At 45.3% G+C, this 19,487-nt stretch overlaps 1 protein-coding gene across 4 annotated transcripts in view; it reads right to left on the reverse strand.

Moving 5' to 3' along the window:
- Nucleotides 1–230: 230 nt before the first annotated feature.
- Nucleotides 231–19,487, reverse strand: part of LOC103558447 (solute carrier family 22 member 1) — a 33,031-nt gene continuing 13,774 nt past the window's right edge. For all 4 annotated transcript variants that reach the window (XM_070603220.1, XM_008531461.2, XM_008531460.2 and 1 more), the window contains exons 7-12: nt 19,180–19,286; nt 15,470–15,684; nt 11,855–11,963; nt 5,061–5,173; nt 3,439–3,538; nt 231–598 (exon numbers count right to left, since the gene is read on the reverse strand). In XM_070603220.1, the coding sequence (XP_070459321.1) occupies nt 532–598; nt 3,439–3,538; nt 5,061–5,173; nt 11,855–11,963; nt 15,470–15,684; nt 19,180–19,286 (711 nt within the window). In that variant the 3' untranslated portion in view covers nt 231–531. The remainder of the gene's footprint in view (nt 599–3,438; nt 3,539–5,060; nt 5,174–11,854; nt 11,964–15,469; nt 15,685–19,179; nt 19,287–19,487) is intronic.

Here is a 19,487-nt window from a genome sequence, read left to right on the forward strand (position 1 = left end):
AACAGGGTCTTGGTGGTTCTGGCCTTCAAATGAAGATCATGCTTTACTCCATGATGCGTATGTAAATGCAATTAGGCTATAGTTTGCTGGAAGAGTCACCATATTTAAAAACCAAGAGTCCTACCCAAAATCTACATGTTGAAATACTTTTTGCCAACGTAGATACCTACAGATACAAAGACCTTTTTTTCCAGAGAGTGAATAAAACAATACTTATTCTAGAAAACCAATTACGGAGGCCTCTTTTATTGCAATATTTAAATTCTATTGGCTCTTCAACATACTTTAGATAATTAAGTACCCGGAAACTACCAACGGCTCTCATCAGAAAGGGTAAGTAGATAAAAGATAGCCAGGGCTTAAAAGAAAGAAAATAAAATAAAACAAATTACATTTAATGTTCTTTAAGATTGATATTGATTTGGGGGCCAGTGTGAGGAAGAAGACAGAGAAATAAGGGCTTCTGAACATTTCTCCAGATGACAACTCCATCTTCATCTCTCCCGCTCTGTCCCCAGCGAACCATCTCTCTCAGGTGCCCGGCAGTTCCGATGTTTGGACCTGAAGGTAAATCGTTTTTTCTTTGGGCTTTGCTTTCCTGTAGCAACCAGAAATAAAAATTCAAGTTAACCAAAACAAACCATCAACGTCTCAATGAAGAAACCGTTGCAAAGTTGTCCGCAGGAATAAGTCTCGAAGTAAAAAGAGAACAAGGATGGCAAGTGACAAAGAAGAAAAGGAGTCAGGAAACCATGCCGCTCGGCCAGTTCTGGCTCACAGCCTGTTTTCCTATGGTCTGTGAGCTAAGAACGGTTTCTTACATTTTTAAATAGTTTTAAAACTCAAAATGAAAATATTATTTCGTCTTCTTTTTTTTTGAGGAAGATTAGCCCTGAGCTAACATCTGTTGCCAATCCTCCTCTCTTTGCTGAGGAAAATTGGCCCTGACCTAACATCAGTGCCCATCTTCCTCTATTTTATATGTGGGATGCCTGCCACTGCACAACTTGACAAGTGGTGTGTAGGTCCACACCTGGGATCCGAACCAGCGAACCCCAGGCCACTGAACTTAACCACTGCGCTCCTGGGCTGGCCCCCAAATATTATTTCTTGACACTTGAAAATGAGATAAAATTCAAACTTCAATGTCCATAAATAAAGTTCTACTGGCACCCAGCCACACCTATTGATTGAGGTGTTATCTACGGCTGTTGTCACGCTGTTGAGTTGAGCAGTGGTAAAAGACAGTATGGCCCCAAAGTCTGAAATATTTACTACTTGTAGTAAAGAGTCTGCCAACTTTCGAAGTAGACCATCTGTGGTGGTGTTGCCTAACTCCATCACTTTGTATCCAATGCTCCATTTTGAATCTGGGGTACCTGTAATTTTTTCCTTCATCTGTGGAATGGGTACGATAGCAGTAGTAGCTGCCTCACGAGGTTTTGAGAAGATTGGGTAAGTTGACACGCAGTGAGCGCTCCTTAAATGTTAGCTAGTGTTACTATCACTTCCATTCCCTCACATTTTCCCCTGGAAAGTAGGGGAGAAGAAGTCATTGAAATGACTCTTCTGGCAATAGACTGTGGCTACTGCATATGGACTTAGTATAGTGGAGAAAGAGGTACTGAAATAAGTGATTATTACAAATTGTGAGGAGTATTATGGAGCACAGAGGATGTACTGGGAGGCGTGGGGCTCAGAGCAGGAGCAGTCGGCCTCCCCTGGCAGGGCAGAAAGGTCATGATGATGGAGTGAAGGGACAAACCAAACGTTGTAAAAGATGACACGGTGCCTATTAACAAATGATAATGAAACATTTGAAAATCAGGGAATCGACATTAGCTGTATATTTCTACCACTGGAGACTGAAAAGAAGCATATTGTCAGCAACTACAAAATGTGTTAACAGTTAAAATAGAGTGTTTGTCCCTTATCAGTCCTGAGAAATGCAGAATTTCCCGAAGTGAGGCTTATAGAGTGCCTGAATGGACATTGTCAGCGGAGCTTATAAAAGCCCAGATTTCTGGGTTCAGCTATTCATTTACTAAGTCAAAAGCCTAGAAGGCCCGGGAATCTGCATTTATTAAGCTCCCATTGTGATTCTTCTGCAAACTTTGAGAGTAAGTTTGAGAAGCACTGAGGAAATCACACAACAGGCAAGAAGACTGGGGAAAATCTGTGATTTATTGAATATCCACTATGTGCTGACCAATAGATTAGTCACTGTCACCTACTTTAGTTCCTTGAATTTTCACAGCAATCCTCTAAATTAAGTGTTATTTGTGGCTATATTTCAGGCAAGGAAATTAAGTTTCTGTAGGGTTCAATGACATGCCCAAAGTCACGTGGCTGAGGAGGTGGCAATGTCTGTATTTGAACCCAGGTCTTTGTGGCTCTACAGACCATTCTCTCTACTTCTCAGGGACACATGTGCCCTCACCATGGAATCCATAGACCCATGCCCATGCAGGGGCCTGAGCGATTACCTCGGCAAGCACTGTTTCTTCTTTTCCTTTACTATAGCTTTAACCATAGAATCTGAGGGGCTGGCCCTGTGGCTAGTGGTTAAGTTTGGCGCACTCTGCTTTGGCCGCCCAGGTTCAGTTCCTGGGCACAGACCTACACCATTCATCAGTGGCCATGCTGTGGTGGCAACCCACATGCAAAACAGAGAAAGATTGGCACAAGACGTTAGCTCAGGGCAAATCTTCCTCAGGGGGAAAAAAAAAAGGAGTAGAACCTGAGACTCCATTAAAGCCCTGGTCCCTGTCACGAGAATGAAAGTTTGAAGTCATTCTTCTTTGTGAAGAAGGTCACTAAGGAACCTGAGCCAACAATTACTAAAAGGACAGAGATTGATTTAAAAATAGTTCCCAACTCAGAGCTTTTAACTCTTGGGCTGAGCAGGGGGTCTTGGTGCTGTATAGTCAGCATCACAGACAAATGGTTCTCTGTCCGCGGTTTACAACAGTGACTGTGGGGGCTGGCCCTGTGGCCGAGTGGTTAAGTTTGCGCGCTCCGCTACAGGCGGCCCAGTGTATCGTTGGTTCGAATCCTGGGCGCGGACATGGCACTGCTCATCAAACCACGCTGAGGCAGCATCCCACATGTCACAACTAGAAGGACCCACAATGAAGAATATACAACTATGTACCTGGGGGCTTTGGGGAGAAAAAGGAAAAAAATAAAATCTTAAAAAAAAGAAAAAGGACAGTGACTGTCAACCAAAATGCGTGTTCCTGCTCCCATTCTTTCCCTGTGAAGTTAGTGGCTAGTACACTGTGTTCTCTCTATAGAGGCTCCGGGAGTAATACAAGAGACACACCATGTCTGAAAAGCTCTCCTAAACCGCTAAGATAAAGGAAATGGAGCATGTTAATGATGCCAGAGGACGGGTCTAACGTGGGCTCCCTGGGTCCTGAGCACCACGGAGCTCACCTCCGGAGGTTCTCCGCATCCTCGATGGTCTCTGGCAACGCCACCCCCTTGGTCTCAGGAAGAAGCAGCGCCATTCCCCCGGCAATCAGGCCCAAGGCCGCTTCAAACGAGACAGAGTTCACAGGGAGGCGTTAGAGCACAGCCAGTAATACGGTTACAGGGGTGACGGCGGCTAACCAGGAGATGCCCAGATGCACGCGGGCGGGACGGTGAAATGATCAGGGACACCCCGGAAAGTAAAGCAAAGGACCACCCGGGAAATGCCAGAGTAAGAAAGGGGCTCTTGCCTTCCTTGTACGTCTGTGTGAGGATACGGTTCTAGGCAACTGCTGCTGGAGTGTTAGTGGGTTTACTGGTTCAGGCATCTCGACGACAATGCGAAACTCGATTGTGACTATTACCACGCTACTATATTACTATCAGAATCTAATATAGTATTCATATATAGTAACAAATTTATATATGATATATATTGTAGTTACTGTATAAACTATAATGTATAATATATAACAAAATAATATATGTGATTATATTATATACTATATTATTTTATATCTTTTATAATTACTATATACAAATTATCATATATATTGTTGCTATATATTAATATTATATTAATATTATTTAGTATAGTATATATAGTATATATATACACTATATATAGTATATATTATATATACTGTTTATTGCTATGTTACACATATATTATTTAGCATATATAGTATATTATATAGTATAATTTTTATATTATATATACTATTGTATATGATATTATATTATTATAATATATAACAACATATATATCATTTTATATATAATATATGTTATAGGTACTACATATCAATATTATATTACTATATATATGATACGGAGCATAGATAACATGTGTGGGTAGTGTATGCCACTCATTACTCTCCCACTCTCTCTCTCCCTCTCTCTCTCTCCTTTTTTCTCTCCCCCTATTTTCCTCTCTTCCTCCCTCTCCCTCTCTCCTCGCTCCTTCTCCCCCTCTCTTCCTCCCTCTCTCTGGTGGAGTCACCTGGGCTCAGACATGGCAGCTCTCTGCACATGGGCAGCTGTTTTTCCCTCCACCAAGTGGGTAAGCAGGGTCTTCGAGGTCCAAGGTCTAGCTTTGGGGAGAGAAGGCAGAGTCGCATCCTCCTTCTCTAATCCAACTTTATCAATAACAAAGCTGATACTAAACTTTGATTCCCATTTGTCTCCTGCCTCATCTGTTCTGGATTCTTAAGATCCAGAAGCGGACAAGGGATGATAATTTAGCATCTTCAAACCTCTAGCAATTACATATTAAATGCACAAAAATTGGGAGTCAAATTTATGAGAAAGCAGGAGGCCAGGTCAAAAGGTCTTTCAGATTCTGTCCTGTAGGATGAATTATTGGACTCCGGAGCCACAGGACATAAACCTCTGGCTCGCCTTCTAGGAATAGCATCTCATCTTTCCCTTGAAGTGTGATGGAGCGAGCAAAGAGACAACAGAAGAGCAGACACCATCCTCGCCTTCTGTAAACTCACTGGGGGATATCATCCACTCATCAAATAGTTCCTGAGTATTCCTGCCAGGCTGGAAAGAAGGAACAATAAATGCCCCATGAGTCTTACCGAACAACATGAGTGGCAAGCCTTGCCAAACCTCCATCAGCCTGAAGACCAGGAAAGGGGTGATGATCCCACCCAAATCACACAGGGAGGAACACACCATCACTCCAAGGTTCCTGATAAAATGTGGAGAACAAAAAAGACAACATTTTATGCTTCAATTTTCCAAACTGATCCCAGAGCAAACACAATGTGCACCCCAACTTCAAGGGAGGGGAGAGGGCTGGAGATGGAGTTAATCACCAGTGGCCGATGATTTAATCAATAATGCCTACATAATGGTGCCTCCACAAAAATTCCAAACTATGGGATTCAGAGAGCTTCAAGTTGGTGAACGCACCTACGTGCCAGGAGGGTGGCGCACCTTAACTCCACAGGGACAGAAACTCCTGTGTTCCAGACCCTTTCAGACCTCATCCTATGTACGTCTTCATCTGGCTATTCATTTATATCCTTTATTATACCCTTTATAATAAACCAGTAAATGTAAGTAAGTGTTTCCTTGAGATCTGTGAGCCATTATAGCAAATTACTGAACTCAAGGAGGAGGTCATGGGAATCTTGATTTATAGCCAGTTGGTCAGAAGTACAGGTGGACAATTTGGGGCTTACGCTTGGTCTCTGAAGTGGGGGCAGTCTTGTGGGAATGCACCCTTGACCTATGGGGTCTGCACTAATTCCAGGTAGTTAATGCCAGAATTCAATTACAGGACACCTAGTTGGTGTTTGGAGAATTGAAGAATTAGTTGATCTGAATAGAGTTTTTTCTTTTACATGGAGAGAAGGGAATGGTAGAGAGAGGGTATTAAGGAATGGAGGACGAAAAAAGTTAGATAGGAAACATAGAGAAACTACTTGAAATGACCCTTTTCACCCCTAATAATAGTCTTTGCTCTGAAATCTACTCTGTCTTATATGAATAAGGCCACTCCAGCTTTCTTTTGATTAGTGTTCGCACAGAATATCCTTTTCCATTCTTTCAGTCTTATACCATCTCTGTTTACAACATCTTTTTCCATCCTTTTACTTTTGAATTATCTCTGCCCTTAAATTTAAAGTAAGTTTCTTATAGACAGCATACAGTTGGGTCTCACTTTTTTGTCCAGTCTGACAATCTCTGCCCTTTAACTGGGTGTTTAGACCATTTATATTTCTTGTGATTACTGATATGGTTGGGTTGGAATCTATCATCTTGCTATTTGTTTTCTTTTTGTTCCATCTGTTCTTTGTTACCCTTTCCCTCTTTTTCTGCCTGCTTATGAGTTGAGCGTTTTAAATGATTCTGTTTTATCTTCTTTGTTGGTTTAATACCTAAAACTCTTTGTTTCATTTTTTAGTGTTTGCTTTAGGTACAGTACACATCTTTAGCTCAGCACAGTCTACTTTCACATGGTATTATACCACTTCATGGATTGTATATGAACCTGACCATAGTACACTTGCTTTTCTCTCCTCGTAGACTTTGCACAATTTTACTTCCACATAAGTTATAAATCCCACAACACAATGTTGTTTTTGTTTTCAGTCAGGGGTCAGCAAACTATAGCTGATGGGCCAAACCCAGCATTGTTATTGCCTTTGAGTTAAGAATGGTTTTTACATATTTAAAGAGTTAAAAAAAAAAAAGAAAAGAATATGCAACAGAGACAGTATGTGGTCCACAAAGCATAAAACATTTACTGTGGGGGTCAAGCCTCTTTACATTTATTTAAATGTCAGAAATGTTTGGACTTAATTCTGTCATTAGCTTTCATGTCATACTTCTTATTGTTTCTACTGTCTTTTATCTTTCAATATGTGTTGGTTATGTGTATTTTTTTCTAATAATTTGGAAGGTTTGTATTTTCATTCAAATGATTACCTTTATAACTTTATATTATACACTTACTCTATCTTATTAGACAGTACTAACTTCCTATTATGAACAATTATAAAATTAATATATTTATACTTCCTACTCAAACCATTCCTCTCCATGCATTGATTTTAGTTACTTATATCATTATTTTTAGTGTTTGCCTTTATATCTTAAAATATACCTACAACACTACTTAATTTATCAGGTTTTAATGATACTTTTTTTTTCCAAGCTGGAGACAGCGTATTGAGGAAATCACTGTATTACACTTCTTCCAACATTCTCTCCCCCTTCCCTTTCCAGTTTTCATTAGTTATAGCATTTCTTTATATTCAGATTTATGATATTTACATTCTGTTCGGTAGCCAAAATCACATTCATTTTAATGTCACCTTCAGTGATCATCATCAACAATTCTGACACGTTTCTCCATTTATTACTGGGTTTACTGAAAGGTTTTTCTCTAAGAGCATTTTTGGAAAAGGTTCATAGGAACCACATTCTTTGAGATATGTCTAAATGATTGGCTGCTGTTTTTACATAGGAGTGAGGGTTCGACTGGATAAAATTCATTGGGTTATGCTTTCTCCGCTTGAGCTCATCTCAGGTGCTGTTTCACTGTCTTCATTGAATGACATCAATTTGAGTTTCTCCTTAGACATGTGACTTACACTTTCAGCCCGGGTGCCTGATGAGTCTTTATCTCTGAAGTACAGTCACTTAACTAGAATATTCTTTAATATTGTTCATTCGGGGTCAGCTTTTCCTGTTACACAGTGTGCCACTTCAAAGCATAGATTCAAGCAGTGTGTTATTTCCAGAGGTTTCTTAAAGTCTTTTTGTTTTGTTATTTCAATTATCTTCTTGGGGATACACACACACACACACACACACACACACATAACCTCTAAGCCTTTTACACTTTTTTTTCCCTTAAAGATTAGCCCTGAGCTAACATCTGTTGCCAATCTTCCTGTTTTTCTTTTTTCTTCTCCTCAAAGCACCCCCAGTGCGTAGCTGTATATTCTAGTTGTAGGTCATTCTAGTTCTGTTATGTGGGACGCTGCCTCAGCATGGCTTGAGGAGTGGTCCTAGGCCCATGCCCGGGATCTGAACCAGTGAAACCCTGGGCCACCAAACTGGAGCATGCGAACTTAGCCACTTGGCCGTGGGGCCAGCCCCAAAGTCTTTTAAAGTATTTGCTTATTTCAATTTTATTTTGCAATTCTTAGTCCTGTCTTGACTGCCTTTACTGTGTCAATCCTCTTGTGTATCGCTTTCAAATTTGTTTTCCTTTCTCAAATGTTTTCATTTTTCTTCATCACTTCTTTCCTTTGCTGGCTTTGACTTCTTCTATTGTCTTGTCACATAGTCTCCTAAGAACTTATATCTCTGCTTTAAACTCTTATTTTATAGAGATGACTCTATAAATTCATTAATATTCATTATATTTTCATTAATATTTTGCAGCTACCTGTAGTATATTTGGTTATGCTTTTCATCTGCTTTGTGACAGTAGTTTTCTGGTGAGAATTCTTCATTTGCCAATCTATTTTCCTGTTCCTTTTCCCCTTTCATTTCCTGATATATTTGCATAGCCCCTGGGCCGGTTACTTCTTTATTTATTATTCACCATTTAACAGTGTGGTTTCTTCCTGTATCAGCCATTTCAGAAGGATTGGTGCGGGGGACCAGACCGTGTTCCAGGCTAGTAAGAATTCTCTTTTTGACCAGGGTTGCATGTGACCAGATGCTGTGATCTCTCTTATTCCCAGTCTCCAGGGCTTGGCTGTGCAGAACTCCTTGCTATGTAGGGTCGCTTTCCTCTACCCTGCCACACAGCACACTGCTATCTCAAAGTTTCCAGAATGTTCTCTCGCAGCCTCACCCTCCCTGCTTCACCTCCAATGATGCAATATCAGGGAAGGAAGCTGCCACCTCCAGCCCCTGCATCTGTCTTGTTTACTCCAGACGAGAGAGCGTGGTAAGACCCTTCAAGATACGCTTCCTACTTTGGAAAACTGTTGCCCTTATCTAAAATGTGCTCTCACAGGGGTGCTTCCCTGGAATCTTCTAGACCCTCTTGGACCTCATTACATTCAACAACGCTTCTTCTTACATATTGTCACCCAGAGTCATCCTAGTTTCAAAGACGGCACTTGCAGGTTTTTTTCTTTTTCCTTCTCATTTTTCTACTAGCTTTGGTGTGATTTCCAAGAAGAGAAAGAAAAGACACCACTATTTTTCACTATTTTACGAAAATAAGTCAAAAAAGAAAAAATTTTGATAAGCACACAGAAGCTAGAAGAAGTAGGGAACTGGGTCCTTTATTTTAAACTCACAGATCCGCGGTACTTCGTTCAGTCATTCTACAATCACTCGGTGCCTGGATAGCACACCAACAGAACAGCTGCAGGAGGTGGAGAGGAGGAGAGTACGTAGTTCCTGCTTTGAAGGAGCTCGTAATACAGTGAGGAGGTAAAAATGGAAAGACACTGTTCCATACGAGGCAGTGCATATTGATGCCAAAAGAATGTTTCTCACAATATGTGCTGCAGACAGATAGAAGAAGGATCCCGTGAATAAGAAGCAGGGTCAGGGGCCGGCCAGGTGGCATAGTGGTTAAGTTCACATGTTCCACTTTGGCGGCCCAGGGTTTGCAGGTTTGGATCCCGAGCATGAACCTAGACATCACTCATCAAGCCATGCTGTGGAGGCATCCCACATACAAAATAGAGGAAGATAGGCACAGATGTTAGCTCAGGGGCCATTTCCCTCAAACAAAAAGAGAAAGATTGGCCACAGATGTTAGCTCAGGGCCAATCTTCCTCACCAAAAAAAAAAGAAGAAGAAGCAGGGTAAAAATGGTTTAAATAGTAACTGTTTGAATTTGAAGTGCTTATAAAGTAACAGAATAATCCTCTTTTTTTTATTTTTGGCAATTTAGATTTGATTCCATAGATTGAAAATACCAGAATTTTCATGACTGTCTTACTTTTGTGTGCGTGGGGATCAAATTTAAAGTTATTTCTGAACATCTGGCTTCCCTTCCTAGTTCCTGAGAATCCTTATCAAGCAGCCTTCTGGCACAAATGGCAAGGGATCCTTGGGGATGGGTTACTTGTCCTTCCTCCACATAGGACCAGGCACTCCAGACCTTTGACAGTTAACATTTGGAATCAGTCCCATAGTGGCCTGGTGTCTGGTGGCCGTAACAATGGAATTGTTTGGCCTGGCTAGTTCAGACTCTGGGCTCAGGACTACCAACGGTAGACTTTCTCTTTAATTTGCCTTCATCTCTTTGTCCTCAGTCCAACAACCTTTTACAAAGGAGAGTGTAAGACGAGGCCTTTTAATAAAGGACAGGTGGGAAAGAGAAAAGAGAGAATCAGAGCTGTCCTTTTGTCTTCTGGCTTACAGAGAGTCTCAGAGAGCTGTGCAGGTGTAAGAGGGGACCGGGGAGCTGGAGTATTTCTCAGAAACCATTGGTCTCATGACATGGGGAGAAGAAACAATTTATACAGAGGAAAAGAGGAGTTTAAGGAAATATGCCAAATTCTAACAAAGGGCAGAATTAAAACTTTAAGGAAAGTAGTTAATTACTTTTATAATAAAAATAATCTTCATTTAAACTAAGTCTTCTAAGAAACAGATGGCAATGAGTACACGCAAAGACACTCAACCTTATTAGTAATTTGGAAAATGTAAATTAAAGCCAGAACAAGACCATGGCCTCCAAGAATGACTTCAAACGTTTTTTTCAACTGACAATACCAAGTGCTGACAGGATGCAGAGCGACCAGATCCCTCACACGTGGCTGGTGGAATATAACATGGTGCAGCCACTTTGAAAAACATTTTGACAGTTTTCATAAACTTAAACACACACTTACCATATGACCCACCCCTAACTTTTTACCTGAGAAAAATGAAAGACCCGTAAGTGAATATTTATCAGCAGCTGTATCATAATCACCCCAAACCGGAAATAGTCGAAATGTCCATGAACTGGGAAAAGGATAAGAAAATTGTGGTACATCATCCACACTCTGGAATAACGTTCGGCCGTTAGAAGGAATGAAGCATTCATACGCACAGAAACGTGGATGGATTCCATTATGCTAAGTGAAAGGGGCCAAACGCAGAAAGCTACCGGCCATGTTATTGCATTTACAGAACATTCTGGAAAAGTAAAACCATAGGGACAGAAATCAGATCAGTGGCTGCCAGGTGCTAGAGGTGGGGAGGGGAAGAGATTGACCTGCAAAGGGAGATGAGGAAACGTCAGGAGGCGATGGAAACGCCTCCGTATTGAATGTGGGTGTGGCTAATTGGATGCATAGATAATCAAAACTCATCAAACTGCGTTTTCGAGTGAATTGTGCTCTAGGAAAATGCTACCTCAAAAAAACCTGACTTTAAACACTAAGTCTTATAGGCCTGTTGCTAAGCATTGTGTCGTCATGGGAAAAGCACCTGCTTCAAGGTCAGAAAGACGCCCTGCCACTTTCTAGCTGTGTCACTCCTGGAAGATCTCTCTCTTTCTCAGCATCAGCTTCTTCACATATCAAATAGGGATAATGATTTTAAGGGCTAAACTGCAGGTGTGTCTGGAAATGCTTTGTCTATCACTAGACAAGTACGAACTGCTGTTTAAGCAAGTTGTGTCCCAGGCTGTCAGTGGAGCTGCTGAAGTCCACACAACTCATCAGCCTCCCTCCCCTGTCCCACGTTCTCTCCCGCATGCTCTGTACAGAGCACAGTGTGACCTTCCCGTTTCACCTTCTCTACTATAATTAGGCACTGACCCTCTCTTGGATGCTCAACCCCCATCTCAATGACCAAACCGGTCAGCCCTGGGGGCGCCTTGAGGGACGGTCGTGGAAATGCTGGTCCTCGGTGAGCCTGGCCCACGCACAGCCGGCTCAGTGGTACTCACCTGATGAACGTTGGGTACAGCTCTGCATTCACCAGACACACCATCTGGAACACAATGGTGATACCCATCCGGCCAACGCACGCTACCCCGATGTTCAGCCAGTGCTGATCTGCAGGGAAACACACAGAGCGTGTGGAACGCAAGTGGGGACGGTGCCCTTGGAGTTACCGCCCACGAGCATCCACATTAGGAAGCTCAGACTTTAGATCTGGAAGGGCCAGGAGGATTGTCTTAGCTAAGCCTTTCATTTCAGGGATAAGTAAGCTGAGTCCTGAAAGATTTGGGGACTTGAGGGTGACACAGGTGGGCAGGCTCCTTTGGGCAGAGGAAAGAGTATGCTTTCTGAATCTTGGCTCTGCCTCCTGTCCGCCGCATGACTTAGGCAAGCTGTTTCTTTCTTTGTGCCTCAGTTTCCCCAACTGTAAAATGGGAATGATTATACCCAGCTTATGGGTCCTTGTGAGGTTTTGAGATAATGTATGTCAAATGTCGACCATGACCACTCCATAAATGTGGGCTTCTTAATTATCGTGCAGTAGTGGTCTTGCCCACACAGCGCCTGAAACACAGTAGGTCCTCAATCAAGGTAGTTCCCTCAGGCCGTGTCCTGGAACGAGGGACCAGATTTCTCATCATCGATCTAGTGTTCATTTCCAAACACTTTTTTAACCGAACATCTTTCACTACAGTCTTAGACAATGAGCATGAGGGGAGCAAACCCTTGTCTCATCCTAGCAGACGGCTGTGAGGTCTTGATTACACGAAGCTCCAGAAAGCCCTCTCCCTACTGGGACTGATCGAAGAATGGGGCACCGTCATCCCCTCCACCTGGATTACCCCAGACACTAAAATGCGGTGGCTCCTGGGACATGCCAGCTCACTAATAAAGCCTCTGGGGTCACAGACATGTCATCCTGACGCTTGTCCTCAGATCCTGGCTATTCATGAAGGACATGCTCCATTTCACTCTGCCAGAGTGAGGTTTGAAGGAGAGGGGACGCGGTGGCCTCAGGGACAAACTCGCCTGCCAGGTTCAACACAGTCTCTCCAGCCTCGTGCTGCTCTCTACCTGGTGGGAACCCAAGCCGAGCCTTTAGATAAGGATGACATTCCCACCAGCTTCCAAAAGATAACAGACGAAGAGTTCACTCAGATACCTAGACAGAGAGCCTTGCTCACAAGTTCTGGGGTCTTTAAACTGGAGAGATGCTCCACTGGACCTGAAGAGCATCTCCCTCAGAAAAATGCCCTGGCTCCCCTCAGGCAGCCAGAGGGACCGTTAGAACAGCACTCAGCTTGTGTCACTTCCCTGCTCAAAGCCACCGGGGTTTCCCACCACAGTCGGGATAAAATCTGAGGTTGTCCCCTGCCGACTCCTGACCTCACTGTTCTCACTCCTGCTCCCCCAACGCCAGTCACTAGGATTCCTGCTGCTCCTCGAATGCCCAGCTCTATCCTCCTCAGGGTCCTCACACTGCTCTTCCCTGCCTGGAAAGCTCCCTCCCCAGGTGTCTACAGACCTCCTTCCCCCGTCATTCAGGTCTCCTAAGGCCACCCTGACCACCACACAGAGGATGAACGCTCCATCCCCCTTCACCCTTCTCTTCTCCCTCTAGAATGTAAGCTCCATGAGGCAGGAAATGTCTCAGCTTTGCTCACTGCTGAGATCCTAGGGCCTGGACACATGCTGGCCACAAAGAAGGTACTTGAAAGATTTCCTGGAGGAAGGAATGAATGCTTGTCACCTAATGTGATAAGGGCCAAGTAGAGGCAGGTGGAGAGGGTGGGAGCTGGGAGGAGGGTCCTGGGGCGGGACCAGAGGGCATGATGCCTGAGCTCTGCCCAGGTGAAGGTGGAGGTGGGACCAGAGGACATGATGCCTGAGCTCTGCCCATGTGATGGGTGGGGGACCAGAGGGCATGATGATGCCTGAGCTCTGCCCACGTGATGGGGGGGTGACCAGAGGGCATGATGCCTGAGCCCTGCTCGGGTGATAATTGACCAGTATCAGATCTCAGGCTCCTTCCCAGCACTCAGTGTTGTTACTGTAAAAACAATAAGTCTGCCCAGAGCCAGCCCTGATGGCCTTGCACTTAAAATTCTGTGCACTCCACTTCAGTGCCCAGGTTCAGTTCCCAGGCAGGGGACCACGTCACTCGTCTGTCAGTAGCCATGCTGTGGCAGCGGTTCACATAGAAGAACCAGAAGAACTTACAACTATACATAACTATGTATTGGGGTTTTGGCGGAGGGTGGGGGGAGAAAAAAGGAGGAAGATTGGCAACAGAGATTAGCTTAGGGCAAATCTTCCCCTGCAAAAAAAAAAAAAAATCCGCCCATTCATTACACCTTACCAAGATTCCAGAAATAGGGAGATGGGTAAGAAAATGGGTAAAATCAATTTCAGATACACTCTGCCCCTTTTCCTATCTGTTTGTTCTCTCCCCACACAAAGAGAGAGAAGAAAACTGAGCTTTCTTTTTCCACCTGTTTCTATTTCCAGCCTGATCTATGCAGCCTGGTTCTTGAGAACACAGATTTTATGAGACATTTCCCACAATGCCCTGCACCAAAGCCAACATGACTTATTAAACCAGCAAGTGCAGAGCACAAGCAGTAAAAACTGAGAAAATAGCAAATCCGCCTCAGTATTTATTTAACGACATTTCCAAAAGTAACAAACATGAAGGGCTATTTATGGACTCAAATTAAAACTGATTAAAATTATTCTGCTTTGGCTCATCTCGGCTTGTAAGAATTAGGGACCGAAGGACACATCCACCTAAATGGCTGGTATTAAAAAGACTGGCAATACCACATGTTGGTGGGGATGGGAACCATCGGAACACTCACGCATCACAGGCAGGAGTGTAAATTGGTCCAACCATTTTGGAAAGCTGTTTGGCTGAATCTACTAAACCTAAAGATATGCCGCCCCTCAGGCCCAGTAAATGCGCTCTCAGACTTGTACCCCAGGGAAATGAGTGTCCACAAAAAGAACTGCTCAGAATGTTTTCTGCAGCTTTAATCCCAAAAGGCAGACACTGGAAACCACGCAAGTGTCAACCAACAGTAGAATGGATCAAGAGTGTGGAATTCGTACAAGGGAATGCTACACAACAACGAAAAAGTGTGAACTACCCTCTCATGTGGCAACATGGATGAATCTCAGAGACGTAATGATGAGTGGATGAAGGGAGGCCATACAAAGAGTGCATTTGTGTGGTTCCATTTGTACAAAGTTCAAGCATAGTCGAAATTAATCCGTGGTGACAGAGACCAGAGCAGTGGTAACCTTGGTGGGGGGGGTGGGGTTGAGAATGGATTGTCAGGGGGCCATGGGGAACCTTCTGAGATGTTGGAAATGTTCTATATCTTCATCTAAGTCTTGGTACCCAGGTACATGCATATGTAAAAATCCATTGGCTCCTACACTTATAATTTGCTCACTGTATGTATGTTAGACCTGAATTTAAAATTTAAAGAGAGAAAACAGCTGTAGACAAAGGGAACACCCTGGCTGTGTCATTTTTCTCATTCCAGGGGCATATTAACAAGTCAAAACACTCTTCCCACGACTGATTACCTGGAAGATGACGAAAATGCACCACTCACCATGTGAGATGAAAACCATGATGAAGCAGGCCGTCCCCGCCATCAGATTGAACACGGCCAGCGGGTAGACGCGGCCGACGCGGTCGATGGTGATGAGGATGATGAAGGCGGCCGGGAACTCCATCAGCGCAGAGTACAAGAAATCCAGGTGGAGGTTCCCGCTGGTGGCGCCCACGTGCATAATGAGGCCCTGGTAGATGACGGAGCTGCTGAACCTATGCGAGGAGAAGCCGGGTCACAGGCCAGCTCCGCCGAGGAGGAGAGAGTGAGGGTTCAGGCGGGGAGGACAAAGGGCCCCGCAAGCTAGAGAGAAATGGGTGCCACTTGATCCAGAATGTCCTGGGGCAACAGCAGAAGTGGGGATAAAAATCGGGAAGAGTGCCCTAGAGAGACTCGGTAAGAAATTTCTTTCACGGTTTATGTGAGAGTGCAACTTCCAGGATATACCCACAATTCCTAGAGATCCCAAATGATGGCTGCCGCTGTTCACTGCAGACCTAGGTACCCGGCCCTGCACCGAGCCCCACACGTGCCCTACCTCATCTGATGCTTCAGCGGGCCCACAAGGGGATGGGCAGGAGAAGGCAGTGAGCAGGTTCAGGAATCAGACTGCTGTATGAGCTGGGTGACCTTAAGCAACTTAACTAACCCCTCTGTGCCTCAATTCCCTCATCAGTAAATGGGATAAGGTCTTCTGAAAATGCGCAGGCATAGTCCCACCCTATCTGACCATCAAGACTCAGCCAGGGGTCCTTTCGCACTGGAGAGCCCTTGTTTCACCCTGGCCTGGAGACAGCAGGCTCTTCCTGCCGGTGAATGTGCATCACTCAGAGGCCTGTGATTAGAGACCGGGTCTGCTTCAGTGCCACCCACAGATATTTGCCGTCAGCGAAATGGTGACGAAAGGCGTGCGGATGAGATATTTCTCTCCACAGCCCCCTCTGCCGCCCTCTTCCCTCTCCCACAAGTGCTCAGTGTGATTCCTGCCTCCATGTAAGCACTCAGTAAACATGGGTTTTTATTGTCATCATCACTGTCATCTTTCCAAGGTCAAGAATCCCGAGCTCAGCAGAGCAGAGACACAGGTCAAGTCTTTCCAGCTCCCCATGGTGCTCCCTGCGCCCCCTCGTGCTGTTGTCAACAACACTGCTCGTTTCCTCTCTTCCACCCCGTATCCTGCACGACCCCCACATCCACCGTCTCAAGAAAAGAGCAGCAACCTTACGGAAGATGCCACCCAGACCGATGGGGACCAGCTAAGTCGCTCTCACCCAAAGGCGAATTTAGAGAGTCCCCCATGTGTCATTTTTGGCCAAACTATATAATTTTGGAGACTAGAGACATTTTGCAATTATACTGGTCTTTACACCGGGAGAAGAGATTTGGGTTGATAGGAAATCACCGTTTTATCCCAGCATTTCCCATCAGTGCCAAAATGGAGGCTGCAGCTTAGGTTTCTCATTAAAATACCCCCTCGTTTGACAAAGCTTCCCCCCGGGGAAGCAACGGGATGCTTGTGTTTCTAGTCCCAAATTATTCCCCACCAGACAAAAGGATCCAGGGCACAGAAAGGCAGGCGTGGGCTGCAGCTCAGCGGGTCTAGATAAGCCGGGTGCCCCCTCCATGCCGTTGAGCCAGTTGGAATGAGAACAGTCACGTATTACTGATAAAGATGTGGGTTTAAGAGAAAGGAATGCAGAACCTTGCTTTTCCTGTCAAACACTTAACAAGGATGCAGGGCTGCCATCTTCTGGCAGGACCTATGAACTGCATGTGCATGTTAAAATAACTGGTGGGAGCTGATGGTTTCCTGTGTCTAAGACCTGTGGCTCCAGGCTCTTTACACATATGATCTCGTTAATTCTCCCAGCACACCTAGGAGATAGGGAGTCTCATTACCCTCATTTGCTGATGAGGAAACTGAGTCACAGAGAGATCACGAAGGTTTATGCAAGTCACACGGCCAGGAAGTGTCGGGCTCACCTCCTGTGTTACAGGAAGAAGGAAGCAGGTGGGAGAAGGTGTCCAGGGGCCAGATGGGGTGAGGAGTTTGTACACCACAGAAAGGGATTTGGTTTTCTGCCGACTGGATTAGGAGGCCAGTGGAGGCTGTGAACAGGGGAGTCACCTGGTCTGCCAAGCTTTAAATGGATCCTTTGCGTGCTTCACGAGCAGAGCCTAAGAGGGGTCAGGAGGGGAGCAGACAGACCAGCAAGGAGGCTGCTGCAATAGCACGAGCTGGAGATTCTGATGTTCAGACAGGGAGCCAAGAGAGCAAGTGATGAGAAATGGTGGCTTCTGAATGTAGCTTCGAGATAGAGCAGAATTTGCCAGAGGATTGGGTGGAGGGGTGGAAGAGAACAGGGAGTCAAGAACACCACCTTGGGCCAGCCTGGTGGCATAGCAGATAAGTTTGTGTACTCCGCCTTGGTGGCCTAGTGTTCGCCGGTTCGGATCCTGGGTGTGGACCTACACACTACTGGTCAGCCATGCTGTGGTGGAGTCCCACACAGAAGAACTACGAGGACTTACAACTAGGATATACAATTATGTGCTAGGGCTTTGGGGAGAAAAAAACAAAAAGGAAGATTAGCAACAGATGTTAGCTCAGGGCCAATCTTCCTCACCAAACAAAACGAACACCACTGGGAGAAGTGCGTTAGAGGATGGAGAGGGAGGAGTTCTCTCCATCTGCAGCGGTCGTGGGCGTCTACTCAGAAGAGATGTTGCTGAATTCAGTAGTGAGTATTGATAGAACTGTACCAGGCACTGGGCATTTGCAAAGGCTCTGGCCCCCCTCGCATGGCTGGGTGCAGGACCCCAGGGGCAAGCTCCAAAACATGGGCTGGTGGGGTGATTGGTGAGGCAAGGAGAGGGCGTGGCGAGCCTGGCTGGCATCTGAAGAATGTGGGATGGATTCTGAGAAACAGTGGTTATTCATTCAACCTTCAGCAAATATTTATTGAGGAGCTGCCATGTGCCAGGTGCCGCCGTACTCATTCGAACACTTAATTCCAAGAAAACCTTACGCGGAGGTGCAAACAATACCGGTGCAGTGCGGCTGCAGTGGAAGGGGGAGCCCAGAGCTCAGGGAGAAGCTGAAGAGCCCTCTCGATGTCAAGGAGAAAGCCCTGATGTTGGGCAGCTGACTCAGTGTCTTCGGAGGAAATAGGGTGAGGGACGCCTTCTCAAGATAGCGACCTGGGAAGGGGAGGCAGACCCCTGGGGTAGCCAAGGGGTACCTGGTGAATCCATGTGCATACATGAGTTTCTAATCTGTGGTTGATGAAAGCACAAACACTCTTGGGCGGGCTCTAGAAAATTCTAATATGCGAGGAGGAGATCCTCCTCTGGAATCACCAGGAGCCACTGAGACCTCATCTACCTTCCGACGTGAAGTCAAGACGTGGCCATTCCCAAAAGACGAGACGCATGGGGCTTGACGCTGCCTTGGAAACCCTTCATCATATTTCGATCCTCTTACTGTTGACCTGTCATGTGTAGCAAACTCTTCTCCCTAAAATGAGGCCTTTTCTCCATTACCCAGTCCTCTGGGGAGAAATAAGGATGTCTTTCTGGGAGCTCTTTGACCGCTCGAAAACCGTCTGAAAATTCCTTTTCGCACTTCTCTTTGTCCGCCTGCACTGTCCCCCTGTCTGGCCCCCAGCACGCGAGCCAGCACGCCGGCTCCGTCTGGGGAGGCCCCTTACCACAGGTACATGAGGATGAAGGTGTGCGTCCTCAGATGCGGCGTGCGGAACAGGTCTGCGAATGAAGGGCTCAGCTTTTCGGTGACATCTTCTTCGAGAGACAGCATCTGAGAGGGATCAGAGCATCCGCAGCCTTCAAGCCGCCGTAAACAGAGCGACCCCCGCCCCCCGACACTGAGGTCGGCCATCGCCATGGCTGCGCTCTGCACCCATCACCCCCTATTCTGCCTCTTAAGGCAGCCCCAGAGGCAATTTCTACGTCATAAACCCAACCCAAAGTTCAGTGACACTAGAAACTGCTCGCTAGC

The sequence above is a fragment of the Equus przewalskii genome, chromosome 32 (assembly GCF_037783145.1).
Source record: "Equus przewalskii isolate Varuska chromosome 32, EquPr2, whole genome shotgun sequence".
In the NCBI taxonomy this organism is placed as follows: domain Eukaryota; kingdom Metazoa; phylum Chordata; class Mammalia; order Perissodactyla; family Equidae; genus Equus; species Equus przewalskii.